The sequence below is a fragment of the Musa acuminata genome, chromosome BXJ1-11 (genome assembly GCF_036884655.1).
Source record: "Musa acuminata AAA Group cultivar baxijiao chromosome BXJ1-11, Cavendish_Baxijiao_AAA, whole genome shotgun sequence".
Taxonomy (NCBI): domain Eukaryota; kingdom Viridiplantae; phylum Streptophyta; class Magnoliopsida; order Zingiberales; family Musaceae; genus Musa; species Musa acuminata.
Window position 1 is genome coordinate 4,414,721 of NC_088337.1, and position 23,087 is coordinate 4,437,807.

The window sequence follows — 23,087 nt, forward strand, 5'->3', positions numbered from 1 at the left end:
CAGAAAATATCATAACTTATTTTCTATTATCATTCGTTCATAATAAATAAATATTAATATTTTAAGAGTTTTAAAATACATAAAAGATGTATTTATAATTTATAATTTTTTATTTTTTAAATATATCAATATGTTCCTAATTTTCATAATAAAAAATCAATCTTTAGTATATTATATTTTTAAGATCTAATTAAAAAATAATGTTTTAGACTAATTAAAGTTTGGTTATAATATCTTTGAAAAATATTATAATGTAATTATAAATATGGATGAATTAGTTGGCTTATAGCCATGATTACATCTCCATCCTATCGCTCGTGCCACCCCTGGTTACTTCCCACCTACTCTTCACTTGTCACCCTCCTCTATTGCTTATGGCCCCCTCATTCATTTGTGATTCTTGACGTAACACTTCAATCATCTCACATAAAAAATGATCAAGACTAAAATTAGTTTATAATAATATGATGAGTGTATTATTATTAATTTTAGCTTAATTATTTAGTTTAGATCAAATAAAGTTAATGGGCTAGTTAGTCTATCAAGTTTGAGTCGTGAGCTAATTTAGTATTTGAACATAGTGAAAATGTCTAAATATAAAATAGATATTTATGCATAAAGCTAAAAAAGCTATAGAGCTATAATTAGGCTACATCTCAAATTTACTATGTTAGAATTTCATCTGGGTTATATTAGGTCGAGAATGTTCTAACCCTTGAGTAGAAAATAATATAATATTTTGATTAGTTTCATATTGGAATGGGACAAGACTAAAATTATTTTATAAGAGTTCAATGAGTATATTAATCATAGTGACAAAGGTACAATGCTAACATTTTTAGGTGATTAATTATGAAAGTGATATGGGGTAAAATTATTATTTAAAATATTTTTTATGAAAATTTTGAAAATTGGGTTGTTGTACGAAAATTTTTCATAATTAATAAAATTTTAGAATCCACCTAAAATAGTATAAATTTTATAAAAATATTATAATTGAATAATATCTCTTTATTTATCATTATTCTTCCATAATTAATGAACCCAAAGAGATAAGTCTAGATATTAAGTGACGAAAGAAATTTTTCATCGTTTATATTGAAATGTATTAAAGTTATTTTTTATTCCCATCCAAAATCACGTATATTATTGTATAAATCATTTTATAAAACCTCAATACATATAATAAATTCGATAACTAAGGTTGGTATAAGTTTGAACTAATTAAATCTCAGTTATACTATTTTTATTTAGTAACAAAAAAAAAACACTATCACTAGATAATGTCTCATTCTTTTTATCATAATAACTTAACATAAATATTTAAAAAAAAAATTAAAATACGTAAACCAAAATATAAAGTGACATGTCATCTTTTATTTTGGCATGTACAAAAACAATTTTAATTTCCATACAAAATCATCCTTAAACTTTCAAGTAATCATTTTATAGAGCATCAAAATGTACAATAAAATTGATAATTAAGGTCGTTAGGGGTTGAACAAACTTATCAAATGATTATAGTGTTTTTTAATGTAATTTTTTACATATGATATGATTTTTCGCTATACATCAGATTTAATGCAATTATATAGGAATCATTATTAAAATAGAGAAGGGAAAGTTGCAACAAATGAAGTGTAGAACACTAAACTACAAAAAAATATTATGGATTCTCTTCCCTTTGAATCTAGAAAGATTACTACACAAGTGATAAAGTGAGTATTGATTAGTTTCCTATGCTTTTGAGCTTTGAAGAGCTGAGCTTTATTTATTTATTTATTTTTTTGAATATAGAGCATTAATTTTATTACACAACCGAGATAATATATTTTTTTTCTCGGAAAAAAAAAGACTAAAACGAAGGAAAATTCATAAAGCAAAGGAAGAAAAAGAACTTCATTTCTTTGTTTTCCCTGTGCAGTGAAATGCTTTTGTTTTGGGCTCCGGCGAGGTCTCGCCAAGGTGGCCTCTGCCTGAGTTCTGCTTCTTCTTACCGGTGCTCCGGCGAGGTCTCGCCAAGGTAGAGGTTTGTACTGCACCGCAATCCTCGAACGAGATAGAAGAACCCCTGAAGTCGGAGTGTCAATTCACTTTCGTTTACGTTGGCTCGTGTTATACACGTTCTCCTCCACTATACGACCACTTGTTATGCTGCGCAACTTTATCAGTTCTGTCATCTCGGAGATGGCGGACGCACAGGTGGTTTTCTCGAAACCATGAGCACTCACTCTCGCTCTCTTTCTCCCATCGCATTCCGCGGTATGCTCACAGCGTCTACCACACGTTCCCCCGGATGCTCTCCGCCACCCTTTTGCAAGTGGTCCAACGAACAACATGATGCATGAGTCGAGAGAGAGAGAGAGAGAGAGAGAGAGAGAGAGAGATAAGATAGAGAGGCGTCTTCCATCTCCGTTTTGTCCCTCGAGGACTGTGGGCGGCTCTCAGCCGCAGGTTCTGCTCCTCCGTTGTCTTGTCCCGTAGCGTGTATTATTGGAGGCATGTATTCTATCCTTAGTGCGAATCTATTTGTATACTACTTACTACATTGAGGTTTGTTGAGGCTATTGAAAGGAAAGACAGTGTCATCTATGTTCTATGCTTTCATGAACACTGACACATTCCTCTTTATGTTCATGGCAGATTTTTCTGTGCCGCCACTGTCGATTGTGCAAATCTTTCAAATCCTTATCGGTCGATTGTCCCAGAAAATATTTCTTTTAGATTTTGTGTCGAGTGACATCTCTTTCAAAATTTTAAACAGTGATTTTTAATTTAAAATTCCAAAAAATACCTTAAAAATTTATTATGCATTTTTATCTAAATTTTAATTTTTTTTACCATAATTATATATATATTTTTTAAAAAATATTATATAGTATTTTTGAAACAACACTACATAGTATTTTTATTTTAAAAATACTATATACTATTTTTAAAACAAAAACGTGTTTTGTGTGGATAAAAACCAAACCATAAAAATAATAGTTTTTTTGAAATATATTTTTGGAAGATTAAAAATAGAGGATCACTGTTTGATAATTTTGAAAAGATGATATTTTTTTCGAGCAATTGCTCATATTTATTTATCTACTAAATATATATAATATAAATATTATATATTTAGTAATATTATCATGTATTAGATTGTTTCGAATAATTTAATTTTCTAGATATTAAATCTTAAGATGATATCAAAATATGTCATGAGTCTAAAGTCTATCCTTTTTTTTAATGTTTAATTAATAATATTTAACAAATAAAGATTTGACAGATCTTTATAAGATGCTAATTAACTCAGTTAAATTTAACAGATCATTATCTAAGGTTCTTGTCTGGATTCTCCCACTTACCTTTGTAAAGAATTATCCATGAAGTATGGGTTATTTATTTAGTCTAATCTTTTTTTTTTATCACAAATAATTTATGTTCTAATTGACTTAAAACAAAAAAAAAAAGTAAAATCGAACCGTCCGTCCATCTTTTCTATATTTTTAATATCAAATTAAACCTACAAAATTTAGTAAATATATTTGTTAGAGATTAAGGCTCTGCCTACACCTATATATTTATGTTTTAAAATATATTAGATAATATTATATCTTTGGATTATTTTATATTATAAGTTATAGATGCAATTTTTTGTTTTTATTTTTTCTATCAAATTGCTAACAATATGGATAAAGGAAAAAAAAATCTAAAACATACAATTTAGAGTGGAACACAACAGTCATTCATGTGTTCACAATTGTTTATTTTTATCACTTTTTTCCCATTGCCTTTTTTTTTTAATGTAATCTCAAAAGCCAAACAAATATGTATTACTCCCCCCTTAAAAATAATTGAAAATATATAAAAATAAAAAAGGAAAAAAAATCTAAGAAAAAAAATATAGAAAAAAAAGAGAAAAAAAAAGAAAAATCGAATAAGAATAATGAAGAGAAAAATAGAAAATAAATAGGACTCTTTTCATTATCCAACTATTCCTTAAAAAATAATATAAAAAAGAAATACACTGTATATATTGAGCTAATCTTTTGGTTCCCTCCTCCTCCCCTCAATTTTGCTGTCATCCCTTGTTCCCAAAAAGATCTCATTTTTATCGCTCCGATGACCTTACCGTCCTCGTCCGCCTCCTCCACCGCGGCCACCCCAACCACCGACTCAGGCGGAGCCTCTTCCCCTTTCGCGCTCCTCTCCGACGACATCGTCCTCAACATCCTCGCCAAGCTCGAGGTCGATCCCCGCGACTGGGCCCGCCTCGCCTGCGTCTCTGCCCGCCTCTCCTACCTCGTTCGCAACGTCTGCTACCGCTCCCGCTGCTCCCGTTCTCTCCCCTCCGATCTCCTCCCCTCCGCCGCCGCCTCCTCCGCCGCTTGGCCGTCCCTGTACAAGATCTCCGTCTGCTGTCCCGGTCTCCTCCGCGCCGGCATCCTCCTCGAGCACTCTGACTTCGGCCTCGAGCGTGACATCGGACCCCATATCTTCGTACCCCCCCTCTCCTCCTCGTCCTCCTCCTCCTCGTCTTCCACCTCCAGCGATCCCCCAAACCCCCTCCCTCTGATCCCTTCCGAGGCCGCCGATTCTTGTTGGTCCCTCTTTGATGACCTCTACTTCGACACGGTCTACGATCATTCCGAGTCCCAAGATGCCACCTTGACGCCGATCGATCCGTCTACGGGTGAATCTCCCGTCAGAGTCGGCTCGGTTGCTCCCAAGAAGAGGAAGAAGCAGAGGGTTGGGCCGGTAGGCTCCCATTTGGCTTCCGGGCCTTGGTCTCTTAGCCGTGAGCAGGGGAACAAGCTGCTCGCCAGCCGTTTTAGGGGTGATTGTCTCTACATATGTGACTGGCCTGGATGCATTCACGCGGAGGAGAAGCGGAAATACATGCTATTTAGAGGGGTTTTCAAGAACTTTAAGCGATCAAGAGTGTGGAAGACGATAAGCGACTCGAACAGGGGCAAGATTGCGTTGGACTGTGCATTCTGTGCTTGCAGGGAGACCTGGGATCTTCACTCTGCATTTTGCTTGAGGAGGGTCTTTGGGTTTCATGATGACGGGGAGCCAGTTGTCCGGGCATATGTTTGCGAGAATGGGCATGTCTCAGGGGCATGGACTGAGAGGCCATTGTATGCTTAAAGATGGAATTCTTTTGAGTTCAAAGTGCGTGTTTTGGCTGGTCGATTTGGTTTTCAAGAAGTTTTATATTGTTTATCTAAGATTCTGCTAGTACTGATGGTGTTGGGATTTGGTATTATTATGTTAATTTGACTGAAAGTGGATAACTTCCCCTGGTTTCTTTAAAAGTTCGGATGTTTAAGCTCCAATAATTGTTTCATTTCTGGATAATGCTTGGTATTTTAATTTGTCATTGGACGAAGAAGGACCTTTTATTGCTTTGTTAGTTAGTGCCAAGAAGTATGTTTGTTGTGACGACAATAATCCATAAACATCGCCATGCAACAGCCTGTGAAGTTATGGCCATTTTACTGTCACCTAATTTCTTATTGCTTTGGTTGTCATTATTTGAATGTATTTAGTAAGGTGTAGTTTGAGGGGATATTCCATCATCCGGCTGCATCTTTCTGTATCTTATGTATGCTCTTTTTCTGGTTCTTAGTCTCCTACATTCATCAACTTATGTATCTTTATTTTATGGTAGTAGGCAATTTTTAAACCTATAAAGTTCATTTATGCTCATTCTTGCAGAACGGAATCTTGCTATGGGATAACAGAGGCAGTACCGATACAGTAAAATATGCTAGGTTTGGAGGAACATGTGCTAGGTAAGCATCCCTTTGCAACATTCTTTGTACTGAAGGAACTTTTTTACTGCTGCTTAAAAACTAATCCAGAAGTTTGTTGTAGGAGCTGCAATTGCTTCGCTTATTTGATAGCTGTACTCTACAAATTCAGCTGTGTTTTTCTGTTTTGACTATTCCATTTGAAAGTAATTTGTGTTCTCAATTTCAACAAATTATATTTCAACAAAGTACTTTACAATGTGCAGGGATCTATTTCAACAAATTATCTGGATCCAAAATTTGATGGTTCTTAAAGACTTCCCACCCAGTTGTCCTGCAAATCCAGTGTTCTATATTGCAGTTTCAATTAGGAGGGCTTCTGTATTTCGTTGATGGATTTTCTGGGGGAACACCTACATAGCAATTCTAACTCGAAACATTTTTCTTATGAACAACATTCAATGTGACAAGTTCCACCCATGCATCTATGTTTGGCCTATTTTTTTTATTTTTCGCTATCCTTGTTTGCATCTTCCATCTTACCTTCAACAGTTCATTCTTTAATGGGAAATTTATCTCTGCTTTAGTGAAACTATTTTATTGAGGCTCTGGGAAATTCAGTGGTGTCAAAGTAGGGTATCATGTTGCAGTTAAAGCGTTTGTAGGGTAAATGGTGATTTCTGCTTCAGATTCGAACAACAATAGAATGGCTACTGAGTGACTAACATCTGGTTACAATCTGAGTTTAAGATTTTGTTATGGTGAAGAGTTGTCTTAATTATTATTATTGTGGAGATATGGAAAATTAGCTTAAATTGTTGGCCTATGGATCCGACAGAAGTTTTGTTGAAGATGGCATGTAGTTCTCTCTCTATTGTTTTAAATGAGAATCCAAGTTTGGAAGTGCATGTTAGAAATCTGGTAAGTTGCAGATCATTGTTAGAAAACTGGTTGCCTTTCTCATGTTTTTCTTCTTTCTTTCCATATTTTTCTGTATGCACTTTTACAGGAAAAAAATACTTTCTTTGTTTCTATTTAATTTTATCATGCTATTTTCATTCATGATAAATATCTAATTATTTGAATAGCATCTTTCCTAATGGCTTAACATTCTAGCTCATAGACCACAAAAGAACTTAATATATCTTAAGTTGTCTATCTCAGGGTAAGTTGGTGAACACTTAGCAATTCTAATGTCCCTCAGCTTTACAATTCTGCTTTTACTCCACAAAGAATATCTTCTTCAATCTACATTATAATTGGCACCAATGTTACATCCCAGTAATGTTCAAAAGCTAATTTGGTTTGATTTGCTTCTGGGAAGAACATAATTTAAAAAGAAAAACTCTAAAATACAGCAACGATAGGATAGCTGTTTTTTCAAGTGGATTTTTTTTTAAAATATTGGTGCCATGGTTTGGAGGGCCAAGTTATTAATTCGTTCCATGTGCCTAGTAACATAGCAAAAAGATTCCTTTTGAAGAGTATTGTGGCTGTAACGTCATCAAAATGTGCTAACAATGATGTCTTGATTTAAAACATAGAATTGCTGGACATCTGCTGGGTCATTAACCTCCATTTGTATAAGTTTTTCTCTACACATCACGGAGGATCTTCTTACCCTTCAGTTATTTTTCTCTTCAGTCTTCAAACTACAGTGTTGAGAAATCTCTATAAGTAGCATCCCGATAAAGACTTGGTTTTTGATTCGTCTGAGATCAACCTGACACTTGAAAAGAAAAATCACTATTTTTATGGGGTTCAGAATTTAATGTACATTATGTGTGGAACATATGCATTTGCCTTTTCTTGTAGATAAATTAAAATGATGATTCCAGAGTTTATGCCAAGAAAAGGCATAGTTCTGTGAAGATATGGTGCTCTTTATGAGCGTTTATTGATATCACAGACTTCTACATAGATATTGTGCTCTTTATAGCTGTTTTTGGAGTTATACATCTTCGGGCAGGTTGATAGAATTGAAGTTTGACAGATTTAGGTAAATATGTAGGGAAATATAGTCACCTGCATCTTTAGCTGCAATGCGGAAACAAGTTCTCTACTTGTAGGGATAGGACTGCATATATCCAGATGTGCATTAACAGGAGCCTCATATACTGGGTTCATCCTTCTACATCTTTAGCTGCCATGGTTGTTTGGAGGCTTGTGGTAGTGATAGATTGGGCAGACATTCAGTTATGCTTTTTGAGCAACGATGTTAGTAGCGGGAGAAATAGCGACAGTACTTTAAGAGGTTCGCTATCATGATAGATTAGATTAGGTAGATGATTTCTTTCTTATTCTACTTTATTTCTGTGTATTTGCTACTAATATTTCTTTCTTTAGATTAGGTAGATGATTTCTTTCTTATTCTACTTGAGATTAGGTAGATGATTTCTTTCTTTTCATTTTTGTGTATTTACTACTAATATTTTCCAGTTTCTCTTTAGTTCTGTTTATACATTCTTGGTAACAGTGATGATTGCAGTGCTAGTCCTGTTGTCTTTGGTATAGTATCTTGATTGTTTGGTGCTTAACTGGAAATTGGACTGTATTGTTTGTTCTATCTTCTTACTTTTGGGGAAAGCTTAAGTTTTGGATACCATGTTCTTTGTTCATACATAAGTTATGAGAGAGATTCTTCGGTTGCCGCTTGTTCAACTGTAGGAACTTTTTCTGCAAGATACAGTTAGTAATCCCAAGTTCAATTTGCTCCATCTTTATTAAGAAGGTGATATGAAATATGAAATACCAAAACTTCAACAGGTTTTGATTTTTTTAATGCTGCCTCTCCAGCATACTGTCTTCATTTGTAAAAGAAGTGAGAAAGATAAATGCTTCTTGAATTGTCTTGTCCAACACTAACCCTTTTCAAGTTGTGTAATTGAATCTCTCGGACTTGTTAGACAACTATGTTAAGATCTAGTGTTCCTTTCTGCATCAGAGAATTCCTTGGCATTCTTAATGTACTGATCCCCCAATGTAAATTTGTCTATTATGTACATAAGACAACACCAAAAAAGTTTTCCTATGCTGAACTATTAATACCGGTGTTTCTGGTCTTAGGTTTCTTTGTATGTGTTCTTCTTGACATTATGCACCTGAGTTAGCTCAAGTTATCTACCATGTGCTCCCGAAAATATGTTTGTAGAAAAGTCTAACCAAATTAAAGTCGAATGAAGTGTCATGCTTAACTTGATGTTAAAATGCTGTGGTAGACTAATTGATGATTTTTATGACCACCATGGCAACTTTTCCAGTTCAAGTAGCCTTCCTGTTGTCAGTGCATGCGTCACTTAATACAATTTCTGTGACTTCCATTGAGAATAAGATTTGTGGTATGCTCTTCATCCAATAAGTTAATCTACATTTTGGCTTCTTCTTCCTGTCTGACCGGTGCAGGTCACACATGAGACAACCAGGAAAGAGTCTGTCATGTTCTGGCTGGCATGATCTTTACCAGAAGTCTCCAATCCCAGTATTAAATCAAGTGTAGATGCCACTTGCTCTCTTTTGCTGCTTCTTAACGCAATAGTAATAATTATGGTCATCATGACCATCAAATTAGGTCCTTTTTTAAAGTTATGTAGAGCTTTACTAGTGACTAATAACCATAGCGATATCAATTTTTTTTTTTGGAAAAGTTTGAATTGATTGAGGCACTGAAAAGTGCTAAAAAGAGCTTGTAATATATAATTCACCAACACAAACATTGATGGTGGTTTAACATCTCAACTGATATATTATTTTAGGTGTGTGTTAGTCTAATTGATAAAGATCTTGACAATTTATCATAAGACTCTACTCAAATCATATTTTTATTATTTATTTTTTTAAGAAAATAATACACAACTCTGTTCATGAATGTACTACTAACTATTCTCATAAAAAAATTAGATGCTCATGAGGAGTTGTTTGTTTTGTTGTCTACTTCTTGATTGTGATGTAGCACTAACTATTACTAAAAATCAATAAACAATGAGGAATTCTATACTAAACAAAAAAAAAATGTAGCACTAAAATATTATTCCTTCCATTTTTTACTTAGCCCACAAAATTCCACCATTATCATCTTCATGAAGAGAATCTTTGTGCGCGCTATGCTCAAATAAAATACTGACAGGAGGCCCGAACTGCACGACTGCTAGCGCAGCTTTCACCGCTTCCTCCTCCTGCTCACCTTCGTGATCTCAGGAGACTCGAGCGAAAGGAGATGAGGGAAGGGAGACCAGTCTGGTTGCTAATCCTAGGAGTGGTACTCCTGCTGTTTTTGTCTTCGTTAGAAGAGGGTTCGGGGCAGCTGACGGAGCCCAGCTTCAGCAGAGCTGACTTCCCTTTAGACTTCGACTTCGGAGCTGGGACGTCGTCTTATCAGGCAAATGTCTGCCCCCGGGCTTCTCATCTCGTTCCATAGTGGGGGTGTTAAATCCTCGATCACCGTCCATGACCCGTTCTTTATAGATTCTTAGTAAGGATGTTTTCTCCCTTTGATGATGCTTACTGGGTATCACTCAGTGCACTCTCACATGCTTTACTGCAAATCTTACCTAATTATGTGTGAGACTGCCCCCATCACTCCATCTATTTATCATCTTCTTGAGTTTTTCTTGATATGAGATATAGCAGAGAGAATATGAGAGATTGCAGAGAGAAAAGTGGTGAAGGGGGATGGAGATGAAAAAGGTATATAACTGAGATTGCATATGTAGGTGGAGGGAGCAGTATCTGAGGATGGAAGGAAACCAAGCATTTGGGATACCTATACTCATGCAGGTGAACATTCCTTGTTTCCTCTTCAATTACTTCACTCGGTATTATTATTTACCAAACTAATAAATAATATGTTAAAATAATTTCCATGCACAAAGAGTTTGAAATCTGGAACTCTTGTAATTTGTTGTTATTTTTGGGATGAATAACTTGGGGATTTGAATGGGGATGATGAATGTTTCAGGGCGAATGCTGGACAAGAGCACAGGAGATGTGGCTTCTGATGGCTACCACAAATACAAGGTCTGCAACTTCTACCTTAATCTATGGAAAAAAAAATAAAAGAAAAGAAAATAGAATTCTTCATTGAAAGGTGTCACAAAATTACTTGTTCCGATCTATGACCCTTCTTGTTCCTTGTTCTATTGTGCCAAATTGTCTGGACAAAACATGTTTCTGGCTCCAACACTGTGGTAAAAGGAAGAAGGATTTATCCATAGAAATCAAACATGTCCCATGTTAATGCCATCTATGAAGACAAACATAAAATAGAACAGTAATATATAGAGCAACTTTTTCTTAAGTTATGCATAGGACATACAAAAAGTTTTAATCATACCTAAGTGCTTTTATTTTCACAGGAAGCAAAATGGCCATGACTCCGATTCTTGACAACTGTGTGATAGATAGGGAGCCCTTTAGAAATATATGGTTACAAGAAGAAGGGGGTCTAAATTTCTTTATGAACCTTTTTCTCCAAAGCCTATTCATCATAGATTTCTCTGACTGGTAAACTTTTAGTCTCTACATGGCCTGACCAGTTCTTGGATCGGAAATTGACCATGATGCAATAACCTGTTTTTTCACCTACAACTCAGTTTCAAGAAAATATGCACTTATGCTGTCCCACAAAAGTCAAAGAAGAGACACTTTTGATCACAATATTAGAAACTTTAAGCATACTTACATCTCTTAGTAATGTTTACTTCCCATGTTTGTCCAATTATAATTGTCCAATTATAATTTCTAAAGTCCTCTATGTTTAAATATTAATAAGGTGGGTTTTTCCCCTGTTGAAACTTGAAAAAAAAAAGTAGAATTCTGAGTTTTCCTGATGATTAATTTGGTGAATTTTCATTGAAATCCGTTCATTGAATTCTTAGGAGTACAAATGCAGTCATCAGAAACTTGTTCTGAAACTTTGCCCTTTTCCTTCTCTGAATATGGGATATATGAAGAATAGTTGCACTATTTAATAAAGCAATTTCAGGATGAAAAAAGATTGTTTTGTTAAAAATGTGATATATTGAAGGAATACCACGAAAGTTTTTAAATGTGTGATCTGTTGATTCTTCAAGTTCTCAAACTCATCAATACAAGAAAAAAAGAAGGAAAAAAAAAATCTTGCTCTAGCTATACCAATATTGACATTTCCCCCTATTGTAAGTTTATTAGCTACCAGTTCTATCAACTTTTTTGCTTATTTTTGATCCAAGAAATCTTCTCTGATATATATAGACCACGGCCTAGTGTAATTTAAGCTACAAATAGGTTACCTATAAGTTTAAGATTGTTAAGCACGTGTAACGACTAATGAGTATCCAGATAAAAGATTTTCAAAGACAGGCTTATTCATTAGGGGTGAGTCTTTTTTACAAGTGAGGTAATATTTCAGGAAGATGTCAAGCTGATGGCTGAAACAGGACTGGACTCCTACAGATTCTCCATCTCTTGGTCCAGACTTATCCCAAGTATGACTTGATCGAAACTTTTAGATCTCATACAAAGGTGGTGTTGTTTATGTGATGTTACTTGTTCTGCAGATGGTAGAGGAGCTGTTAATCCTAAAGGCCTACAGTTTTACAACAACTTGATTGATGAGCTAGTAAAATATGGTGAGTCTTTCTTTTAAGTGTGTTTTCAGTATGTGTGATTATGCAATTATAATCTGCCTCTCAACTGGAACAGCCAACCAATTAGACGACAAATCAACACTACTGATGAATGATCATGTATGAAAAATGCTTAAACTTCTCTTCTTGGAAATTATACCTTTAATGAGGCAATCATTTCTTGAACTAGATTGGAATGAACTATGAAACTATCCGACAAGCTTCAAACTGTATCTGTTCATAGCTAAATCATTTCCGAGTGTTACTCTCTGAATATTAAATTTAACTGGCAAACTATATAATTAAAACTAAATCAATCTCTTGCAAAGAAGCTTGATGAATGATAAACGAGGGAAAATCATAAGAGATAAAAAAAGAGAATGTACATTTTGCATACTCATAGAGATAAGGCATTCTTTTGTGCATGACCCAAATAGATAATCTATACTTGATAATTATATGTTTCGCAATCATGTAAACACATAATAGCTGCAAGAAAGATTATAAAAACAAAAACAAGATACAATTATTTCCAGAAGAAGTAGCAGTAAGCAATGTGATACATAAGATTTGAATTTAATTTCTGTTTGAGAATGGATTTTTATGATAGTCAATATCCAATCCTTGTTCATAAATTTATTCCTTTCCTGAATGCTGCAGGAATCAAACCTCATGTGTCACTATACCATCTTGACCATCCCCAAGCACTTGAAGATAAGTATTCAGGATGGTTGAGTCCCAAAATGGTGTAAGATGTCCTTCGATGACTAGCATACTTCGATATCATTACTCATTAGTACACTTTCTCAATCCCAAAACTAATTTTGATAATCTCAGCCAATTAAGCTGATATGTAAAGATGTTTTTCAGGGATGATTTCACAGCATTTGCAGATGTATGTTTCAAGAATTTTGGTGACAGAGTTCCTCGATGGACGACTATTGTCGAACCTAATATAATGTCACTGGGTGCATATGACATGGGAACACTTCCACCAAATCGGTGCTCTTATCCATTTGGCATCAATTGCACAGTAGGAAATTCAACGACAGAGCCCTACATTGCGATTCACAATGTCCTATTAGCCCATGCATCGATCGTCAAATTATACAAAAGCAAATATCAAGTAAGTCATTTGCCTTCTTCACTTTGTATTATCCACTATTTTAGCATGTCAACATTGATTTTATACATTTACCATTTATACAGGCAGAGCAAAATGGGTGGATAGGCATTAATGTCTACACTTTCTGGTATTATCCATTCACAAACTCTTCTGCAGACATTGAGGCAACCCAAAGAATACTTGAGTTTTATGTTGGCTGGTATTCTATTTAATTTAGTGTGCGTTATCTTCTAGTCTCACACGATTGTGTTCTAACGAGCCATCCACTATTAGGATCCTAAATCCATTGGTGTTTGGAGACTATCCTGAGGTCATGAAGAAGTTCGTCGGCTCGCGACTCCCATCCTTCACCAAATCTCAATCTGAACAGATAAAGGGCTTATTTGATTTCATTGGCGTGAATCACTATTCTTCAATATACGTCAAAGATAACATCAATGCTTCTGAGATGGGTCTTCATGACTTTGTAATGGATTCCTTAGCCTTGGTGACAAGTAAGTTATTCTCTTGCTCTTTTGGTTCAGATTTGCATTGTGTTTTCAACTTTAGTGAGCTACTTACTACTGATGCTTCGATGCAGCTTCAAGGAATGAGACACCTGGCCAGGTAAAAATAGTAGAGTTAATCTTCCTACCATGTAGTTTCTTCACCGTGAATACTTGAAATGGGCTAACATCTGCTGCAACATAAACAGTATGATCCTACGACACCTTCATCATTCGATCCTCAGGGGTTGCAATACATGTTGGAGTATCTCAGAGATGCCTATGGAAATCCTCCTCTTTTTGTTGAAGAAAATGGTCAGTTCAAGTGTTCAACCACTCCTTTTCATCATGGATTAAAAAGATGCGTTGTTTTTCATCAAGTACTAAGTACCGTAATTTCTATCAGGCTATGGCATAGGAAGGAGAGAGAGTGACGACCTTAATGACACCGATAGGATCAATTACCTGAATGGCTTCATCGGTAGCACGCTCGATGCTATCAGGTCGATATTGATGTCTTGATTACAAGCATATGATAAGCCTCCAAACGTAGGAAGTATTGCTTTAGATTTACCATCAAGATTTTTTGAGTTTTTATTAAAAATATAAATAAAAATTTAAACAATCTTAATATAATTAAAAATATGATTTTTTTAGAGCTTAATGATAGTAAAAGATCGATATAGCCAACCCCAAATAGTTGAAACATTATGACAATTTTATCGTTGTTAATACTTATAGGAGGATCTTTTGTTTGCAGAAACGGAGCGAATGTGAAAGGTTACTTCGTTTGGTCGTTCATAGATGTCTTTGAGTTTTTGACTGGGTATCAATCTCGTTGCGGATTGTACCATGTGGATTTTGATGATAGAAACCGGAAAAGAAAGCCGAAGCTCTCTGCTGTTTGGTACTCTAAGCTTCTTGAAAGAAAGGATGGCATGAAACTGAACAAAACTGCAATGGATACAGAATACCATGCTCGGTGGTAACATTCCTCCGCACAATTCCTGTGTTAAATAGATTTAGATCACAGGAGTCAGTTTTCTCGTCTTGAGCAAATACAGGCACTCGAATTAGCTCAATAAAAAATGGGATCTAAAACTGGTAGGACTGTGAAAATAAAGTGGTCTACTCCTTCATATTAAGTGTTTTTGTATGAGTTCAAGCATGTAGTTCAAAAGTTCCTGCAGTGGTTTGAGTTATATTTCACCTCATCCACCTGAACTGGAGAATTGTTATTGGACGATCTATAATGCAGCACTTCTTGAAAGAAAGATTTTACCAAAGAAAGGGATGATAATGAACCTCGATACTAGTTGTGATGGATGTGGATATCATCTCCTTGAATCTGCACCAATCTTTAACCACCCCACTCCATTAAACAGGCATGAGATTGTTCTGCAAGCTGCATGCATAAGTTGGTTGGCACAATTAAACTGAGACTGCTTGTCACTTGTGTTAGAGATGCTTGCAAAAAGTGTGGCCAGGGAAATCATACCTCTTATTGTTGGAGATGCTCTGAACTTAATGTAATCTGTCTCCAATTGCATCTCCTTTCTTTCTCTGAAAACCAAAAAAATAAACCAGGGGAAAAACTCAGAGGAAGTGTCTGAATGGTACATTGATCAAACAAGAAACCAGTCTCAAAGAATTGAAAAGCTCCAATGCAAAGAAAAAGAAAATTTATCAGATGTTCGAGAAAGTATAGCATAAAAAATATAGATCAATTTTAAATGCATTGCATTTACACTTGAATGGACAAACTCTTCTTATGGACAACCAAAAAAGGCTCCCAAAAGTGGTCGCAGAGTGTTGTTGCTCCATCAGCAGGCATCCAGCACCCACAGACAGCCAGATAATTTAGTTGGATCACTGTTGAACACACAAATACTTCTCTCCCATACTCATAGAACGAGCAATGCAAGTGATACAAGAAAGCAAGGGGAACTATATTTGAGCCAAGAATTAAGTCCTTCAAACGTGTAACTTCAAGTATATCTTCCATCTCCAATCAACGTGTGGTAATGAAGTACAGCAGCAGTCGAGGAGCTCATATGAAGATGCCTACCAGAAACCATTGATGCTTCTCTCCGGCAGGAACAGAGATCAGACATCAGATTCATGTCAATTCATTCAGAAGACTGCAGATCATAGATGTTAAAAAGTTATTTAGGCTCTCAAAGAAGAATAACTGTAAGGATTAAGAGAAAAGGAATTCACATCGAGGTGTTAGCCATCCTAGACAACTTCATCAGCTCCTCTCAGTCGGTATGTTTATGCATACCTGTGATTTTGTTGATGAGCTGCTTCTCACGAGAATAACTGTTTTACAGACAACAGCTTAAAATTTAAAATCTCATCTAATAAATTTGAACACTGCTTGAGGAGGATCTCAATAAAATCAAAATCAAAATTAATACAAAAATATGCGGTGTTCATCGCATGTCTGACCAACTCCATTCATGAACAAAGCCAGAGTTGTGGTATGCTCTTCATCCGATAAGTTCCATCTGCATTTTGGCTTCTTCTTCCTGTCTGACCGGCGCAGGTCATACATGGGACAAGCATGAAAGAGAAAACCACCATTAAAAGAGACTTTCATGTTCTGGCTGACATGATGATTCCCACAAGTCTCCAATCCAATCTTAAATCAAATGTAGAAGCCACTTTCTCTCTTTGACTGCTTAACGCAATGGTAATAATTATGGTTGTCATGACCATCAAAGGTCTTCTTTCAAAAGTTTTGCAAAGCTTTATTAATAATTAATAATCATAATGATGGAAGATAAGATTTTTTTAACTATATGAGAAAATTTTTTATTAAAAAAAATCTTATATTCTGTTGAGAGAAATCTTTTCTGAGAGGGACATGTTAATGTATTTAAGCTAAAGCTTCTTCAATAATTATTTTTATTTTTTATTCTTTTCATCAATATCAAATTTTCAAAAAAATTTAAATTCATAGAGCGATTGAAAAATGCTAGTGATATATTATAATACACAAACATCAACATTAACATTGGTTGTGGTTTGAAATCTCAGGTGATAGCTAATCTAATTAATAAAGATATTGATAGTTTTGAGTTCAAATTTTATTTTCATTATTTATTTATTAAAAATAATATATATAACTATTCTCATCAAGAATTAGATGATCACAAGGAATTGTTTGTTTGTTGTCTACTTCTTAATTATGATATAGTACTAAATATACTTATTAATTACTAAAAATTAATAAACAATGAGGAGTACTAACATATTTGAAAAGGTGGTGTTTGTTTAGAATATATTCTTTGAAAAAAAGAAATATAATACACAAACTATTCTCATAAAGAATTAGATGTTCATAAGGAATTGTTTGGTTTGTTGTCTACTTCTTGATTGTGAATATAGTACTAATTATGTATCAATAGACAATGAGGAGTTGTATACTCAAAAAATAATAAAAAATGTAGGACCAAAATATTATCCCTTCCATTTTTGACTTCGCCCACAAAATTCCACCATTTATCATCTTCGTGAAGGCCATCTTTTTGCGCGCCATGCTCAAATAAAATACTAACCGCACAACAAGGGCGCCGGCACCGGACGGCTACTTGCGCGGCTTTGACCGCTTCCTCTTCCTCCTCCTCACCTTCGTGCTCTCTGGAGATTCGAGCGAGAGGAGATGAGGGAAGGGAGACCAGCCTGGTTGCTAATCCTAGGAGTGGTACTCCTGCTGTTTTTGTCTTCGTTAGCAGAGGGTTCGGGGCAGCTGACGGAGCCCAGCTTCAGCAGAGCTGACTTCCCTTCAGACTTCATCTTCGGAGCTGGGACGTCGTCTTATCAGGCAAATCTCTGCGCACTGGCTTCTCATCTCGTTCCATAGTGGGGGTGTTAAAAAAATCCTTGATCACCGTCCATGACCTGTTCTTTATGGATTCTTAGTAAGGATGTTTTCCCCCTTTGATGATGCTTACTGGGTATCACTCAGTGCACTCTCACATGCTTTACTGCCAATCTTACCTAGTTATGTGTGAGACTGCCTATCACTACTCTATCTATTCATCATCTTCTTGAGTTTTTCTTGATACGAGATATAGCAGAGAGAACATGAGAGATTGCGGAGAGAAAAGAGGTGAAGGGGGATGAAGATGAAAAAGGTATATAACTGAGATTGCATATGTAGGTGGAGGGAGCAGTATCTGAGGATGGAAGGAAACCAAGCATTTGGGATACCTTTACCCATGCAGGTGAACATTCCTTGTTTCCTCTTCAATTACTTCACTTGGTATTATTATTTACCAAACTAATAAATAATATGTTAAAGTAATTTCCATGCACAAAGAGTTTGAAATCTGGAACTCTTGTAATTTGTTGTTATTTTTGGGATGAATAACTTGGGGATTTGAATGGGGATGATGAATGTTTCAGGGCGAACGCTGGACAAGAGCACAGGAGATGTGGCTTCTGATGGCTACCACAAATACAAGGTCTCCAACTTCTACCTTAATCTATGGAAAAAAAAAGAAAAGAAAATAGAATTCTTCATTTAGAGGTGTCACAAAATTACTAGTTCCAATTCCTTGTTCTATCGTGCCAAATTGTCTTGACAAACCAAGTTTCTGGCTACAACACTGTGGAAAAAGGAAGAAGGATTTATCCATAGAAATCACAACATGTCCCATGTTAATGCCATCTATGAAGACAAACGTAAAATAGAACAGTAATGTATGTAGTAATTTCTTCTTAAGTTGTAAAAGTATAGTAGCTTGGTTCGTTCATGGTTATGCATAGGACACACACAGAAGGTTTTAATCATACCTAAGTGCTTATATTTTCACTGGAAGCAAAATGGCAATGACTCAAATTCTCGTTCTTTACAACTGTGTGGTAGATAGGGAGCCCTTTGGAAATATATGGTCACAAGAAGAAGGAGATCTAAATTTCTTTATAAACCTTTTTCTCCAAAGCCAACTCATCATAGATTTCTCTGCCTGGTAAACTTTTAGTTTCTACATGGCTTGACCAGTTCTTGGATCGGAAATTGACCATGATGCAATAGCCTGTTTTTTCACCTACAACTTGGTTTCAAGAAAATATGCACTTATGCTGTCCCATAAAAGTCAAAGAAGAGACACTTTTGATCACAATATTAGAAGCTTTAAGCATACTTTCATACATCCCTCACTAATGTTTGCTCCTCATATTTGTCCAATTATAATTGCCAATGAGATATGTATGACATAGCCAGCATTTCTAAAGTCCTCTATGTTTACATATTAATAAGGTGGGTTTTTCCCCTCTTGAAACTTGAAAAGAAAAAAAGATTTCTGAGTTTTGCTGATGATTACTTTGGTGAATTTTCATCGAAAATCATTTATTGAATTCTTAGGAGGACAAATGCAGTCATCAGAAACTTGTTCTGAAACTTTGCCCTTTTCCTTATCTGAATATGGGATATATGAAGAATAGTTACACTATTTCAGTAAAACAATTTCAGGATGAAAAAAGATTGTTTTGTTAAAATATGTGATATGTTGAAGGAACACCACCAAAGTTTATAAATGTGTGATCAGTTAGTTCTTCAAGTTCTCAAACTCATCAATACAAGAAAAAAGAAGGAAATTTTTTTTTCTTGTTCTAGCTATACCAATATTGACATTTCCCCCTATTGTAAGTTTATTCGCGACCAGCTCTATTATTAACTTTTTTGCTTAGTTATGATCCAAGAAGTATTCTCTGATATATATAGACCACGGCCTAGTGTAATTTAAGCTACAAATAGGCTACCTCTAAGTTTAAGATTGTTAAGCACGTGTAACGAGTATCCAGATAAAAGATTTTCAAAGACATAGGCTTATTCATTAGGGGTGAGTCTTTTTTACAAGTGAGGTAATATTTCAGGAAGATGTCAAGCTGATGGCTGAAACAGGACTGGACTCCTACAGATTCTCCATCTCTTGGTCCAGACTTATCCCAAGTATGACTTGATCGAAACTTTTAGATCTCATACAAAAGTGGTGTTGTTTATGTGATGTTACTTGTTCTGCAGATGGTAGAGGAGCTGTTAATCCTAAAGGCTTACAGTTTTACAACAACTTGATTGATGAGCTAGTAAAATATGGTGAGTCTTTTTTTGAAGTGTGTTTTCAGTATGTGTGATTATGCAATTATAATCTGCCTCTCAACTGGAACAGCCAACCAATTAGACGACAAATCAACACTACTGATGAATGATCATGTATGAAAAATGCTTAAACTTCTCTTCTTGGAAATTATACCTTTAGTGAGGCAATCATTTCTTGAACTAGATTGGAATGAACTATGAAACTATCCAATAAGCTTCAAATTGTATCTGTTCATAGCTAAATCATTCCCGAGTGTTACTCTCCGAATATTAAATTGAACTGGCAAACTCTATAATTAAAACTAAATCAATCTTTTGCAAAGAAGCTCGATGAATGATAAACGAGGGAGAATAATAAGAGATAAAAAAAAAAGAGAATGTATATTTTGCATACTCAAAGAGATAAGACATTCTTTTGTGCATGATCCAAGTAGATAATTCATACTTGATAATTATATGTTTCGCAATTATATAAACACATAATAGCTGCAAGAAAGATTAAAAAACAAAAACAAGAAACAATTATTTCCAGTAGCAGTAAGCAATGTGATATTTAAGATTTGAATTCTGTTTGACAATGGATTTTTATGATAGTCAATATCCAATCCTTGTTCATAAATTTATTCCTTTCCTGAATGCTGTAGGAATCAAACCTCATGTGTCACTATACCATCTTGACCATCCCCAAGCACTTGAAGATGAGTATTCAGGATGGTTGAGCCCCAAAATGGTGTAAGATGTCCTTCGATGACTAGCATACTTCATTGTTTTTACTCATTAGTAAACTTCCTCAATCCCCAAAGTAATTGTGATAATCTCAGCCAATTAAGCTGATATGCAAAGATATGCTTCAGGGATGATTTCACAGCATTTGCAGATGTTTGCTTCAAGAATTTTGGTGACAGAGTTCCTCGGTGGACGACTGTTGTCGAACCCAATATAATGTCACTGGGTGCATTTGACGTGGCAATACTTCCACCAAATCGATGCTCTTATCCATTTGGCATCAATTGCACCGTAGGAAATTCGACGACAGAGCCCTACATTGTGGTTCACAACGTCCTATTAGCCCATGCATCGATCGTCAAATTATACAAAAGCAAATATCAAGTAAGTCATTTGCCTTTTTCACTTTGTGCTATCCACCATTTGACCATATCAACATTGATTTTATACATTTACCATTTATACAGGCAGAGCAAAATGGGTGGATAGGCATCAACGTATATACTTTCTGGTATTATCCACTCACAAACTCTTCTGCAGACATTAAGGCAACCAAAAGAATGCTCGAGTTTTATGTTGGCTGGTATTCTTCTTAATTCAGTGCGCATTATCTTCTAGTCTCACACGATGGTGTTCTAACGAGCCATCCACTATTAGGATCCTAAATCCGTTGGTGTTTGGAGACTATCCTGAGGTCATGAAGAAGATCGTCGGCTCGCGACTCCCATCCTTCACCAAATCTCAGTCTAAACAAATAAAGGGCTTATTTGATTTCATTGGCGTGAATCACTATTATTCAGTATATGTCAAAGATAACATCAATGCTTCTGAGATGGGTGTTCGCGACTTTGTTATGGATTCCTTAGCCTTGATGATAAGTAAGTTATTCTCTTGCTCTTTTGGTTCAGATTTGCATTGTGTTTTCAACTTTAGTGAGCTACTTACTACTGATGCTTCGATGCAGCTTCAAGGAATGAGACACCTGGCCAGGTAAAAATAGTAGAGTTAATCTTCCTACCATGTAGTTTCTTCACCGTGAATACTTGAAATGGGCTAACATCTGCTGCAACATAAACAGTATGACCCTACGGCACCCTCATCATTCGATCCTCAAGGGCTGCAATACATGTTGGAGTATATCAGAGATGCCTACGGAAATCCTCCTCTTTTTGTTGAAGAAAATGGTCAGTTCAACCACTCCAAAACAATGCCTTTTCATCATGGATTAAAAGGATGCTTTGTTTTTCATCAAGTACCATAATTTCTATCAGGCTATGGCATAGGAAGGAGAGAGAGCGGCCTTAATGACACCGATAGGATCAATTACCTGAATGGCTTCGTCGGTAGCATGCTTGATGCTATCAGGTCGATATTGATATCTTTATTACGTGCATATGATAAACCTCCAAACATAGGAAGTAATGCTTTAGATTTACCATTAAGATTTTTTGAGCTTTTATTAAAAATATACATAAAAATTCAAATATTCTTATTATAATTAAAAATATGATTTTTTTTAGAACTTAATGATAGCAAAAGATTGATATAGCCAGTCCTAAATAGTTGAAACATTATGACAATTTTATTGTTGTTAATACTTATAAGAGGATCTTTTGTTTGTAGGAATGGAGCGAATGTGAAAGGTTACTTTGTTTGGTCGTTCATAGATGTCTTCGAGTTCTTGACCGGATATCAATCTCGTTGCGGATTGTACCATGTGGATTTTGATGATGAAAACCGAAAAAGAAAGCCGAAGCTCTCTGCCGGTTGGTACTCTAAGCTTCTTGAAAGAAAGGATGGCATGAAACTGAACAAAACTGCAATGGATACAGAATACCGTGCTCGGTGGTAAAATTTCTCTGCACAATTCCTATGTTAAATAGATTAAGATCACACGAGTGGGTCGATTCAGTTTTCTCGTCTTGAACAAATACAGGCACTCGAATTATCTCAATAAAAAAAGGATCTAAAACTGGTAAGACTGTGGAAATAAAGTGGTCTACTCGTTCATATTTAAGTGTTTTTGTATGAGTTTAAGCATGTAGTTCATAAGTTGCTGCATATGAGTTATATTTCACCTCATTCATCTAAACTGGAGAATCGTTATTGGACGATCTATAATGCAGCACTTCTTGAAAGAAAGATTTTACGGAAGAAAGGGATGATAATGAACCTTTGATACTTACTATGTTGTGATGGATGTGGATATCATCTCCTTGAATCTGCTATTCCTGTTTTCTTCAAGTTGCCAGCGAGCCAAACTTTCATAGTGCACGTATCGTGTCACTTTCGCAT

General features: G+C 35.4%; 2 protein-coding genes and 1 pseudogene across 4 annotated transcripts; all 3 read left to right on the forward strand.

Annotated features, from left to right (window-relative positions):
• The first annotated feature begins 4,034 nt into the window (after positions 1-4,034).
• LOC103970477 (phytochrome A-associated F-box protein) lies at positions 4,035-6,348 on the forward strand. Its single transcript, XM_009384262.3, has 3 exons — positions 4,035-5,163; positions 5,710-5,786; positions 6,011-6,348. The coding sequence occupies exon 1, from the start codon at positions 4,111-4,113 to the stop codon at positions 5,137-5,139; it is 1,029 nt and encodes a 342-aa protein (XP_009382537.2). The 5' UTR covers positions 4,035-4,110; the 3' UTR covers positions 5,140-5,163; positions 5,710-5,786; positions 6,011-6,348.
• Positions 6,349-9,819: 3,471 nt separating this feature from the next.
• Positions 9,820-15,281, forward strand: LOC103970479 (beta-glucosidase 22-like). 3 transcript variants are annotated; one of them, XM_065089280.1, is made up of 13 exons: positions 9,820-10,119; positions 10,454-10,517; positions 10,699-10,757; positions 12,130-12,205; positions 12,278-12,349; positions 13,007-13,094; positions 13,217-13,472; positions 13,556-13,671; positions 13,746-13,966; positions 14,053-14,078; positions 14,167-14,272; positions 14,364-14,460; positions 14,718-15,281. In XM_065089280.1, the coding sequence occupies exons 1-13, from the start codon at positions 9,958-9,960 to the stop codon at positions 14,944-14,946; spliced, it is 1,572 nt and encodes a 523-aa protein (XP_064945352.1). In that variant the 5' UTR covers positions 9,820-9,957; the 3' UTR covers positions 14,947-15,281. The 3 variants fall into 3 exon arrangements, with proteins under 3 accessions (XP_064945352.1, XP_064945354.1, XP_064945353.1); XM_065089281.1 differs by lacking the exon at positions 9,820-10,119 and adding an exon at positions 10,191-10,212; XM_065089282.1 differs by lacking the exon at positions 14,364-14,460 and having other exon boundaries at positions 9,821-10,119; positions 14,718-14,884.
• Positions 15,282-17,486: 2,205 nt separating this feature from the next.
• On the forward strand, positions 17,487-22,809 carry LOC135596958 (beta-glucosidase 22-like; annotated as a pseudogene).
• The last annotated feature ends 278 nt before the right edge of the window (positions 22,810-23,087 follow it).

Bases quoted from the DNA above. Each gene is read 5' to 3' on its own strand.
- LOC103970479 (XM_065089280.1), top strand. From the start codon at position 9,958: ATGAGGGAAGGGAGACCAGTCTGGTTGCTAATCCTAGGAGTGGTACTC. The intron at 13,672-13,745 runs GTATTCTATTTA...ATCCACTATTAG, and splicing joins CTTGAGTTTTATGTTGGCTG to GATCCTAAATCCATTGGTGT. The intron at 14,461-14,717 runs GTCGATATTGAT...TTTTGTTTGCAG, and splicing joins AGCACGCTCGATGCTATCAG to AAACGGAGCGAATGTGAAAG.
- LOC103970477 (XM_009384262.3), top strand. From the start codon at position 4,111: ATGACCTTACCGTCCTCGTCCGCCTCCTCCACCGCGGCCACCCCAACC.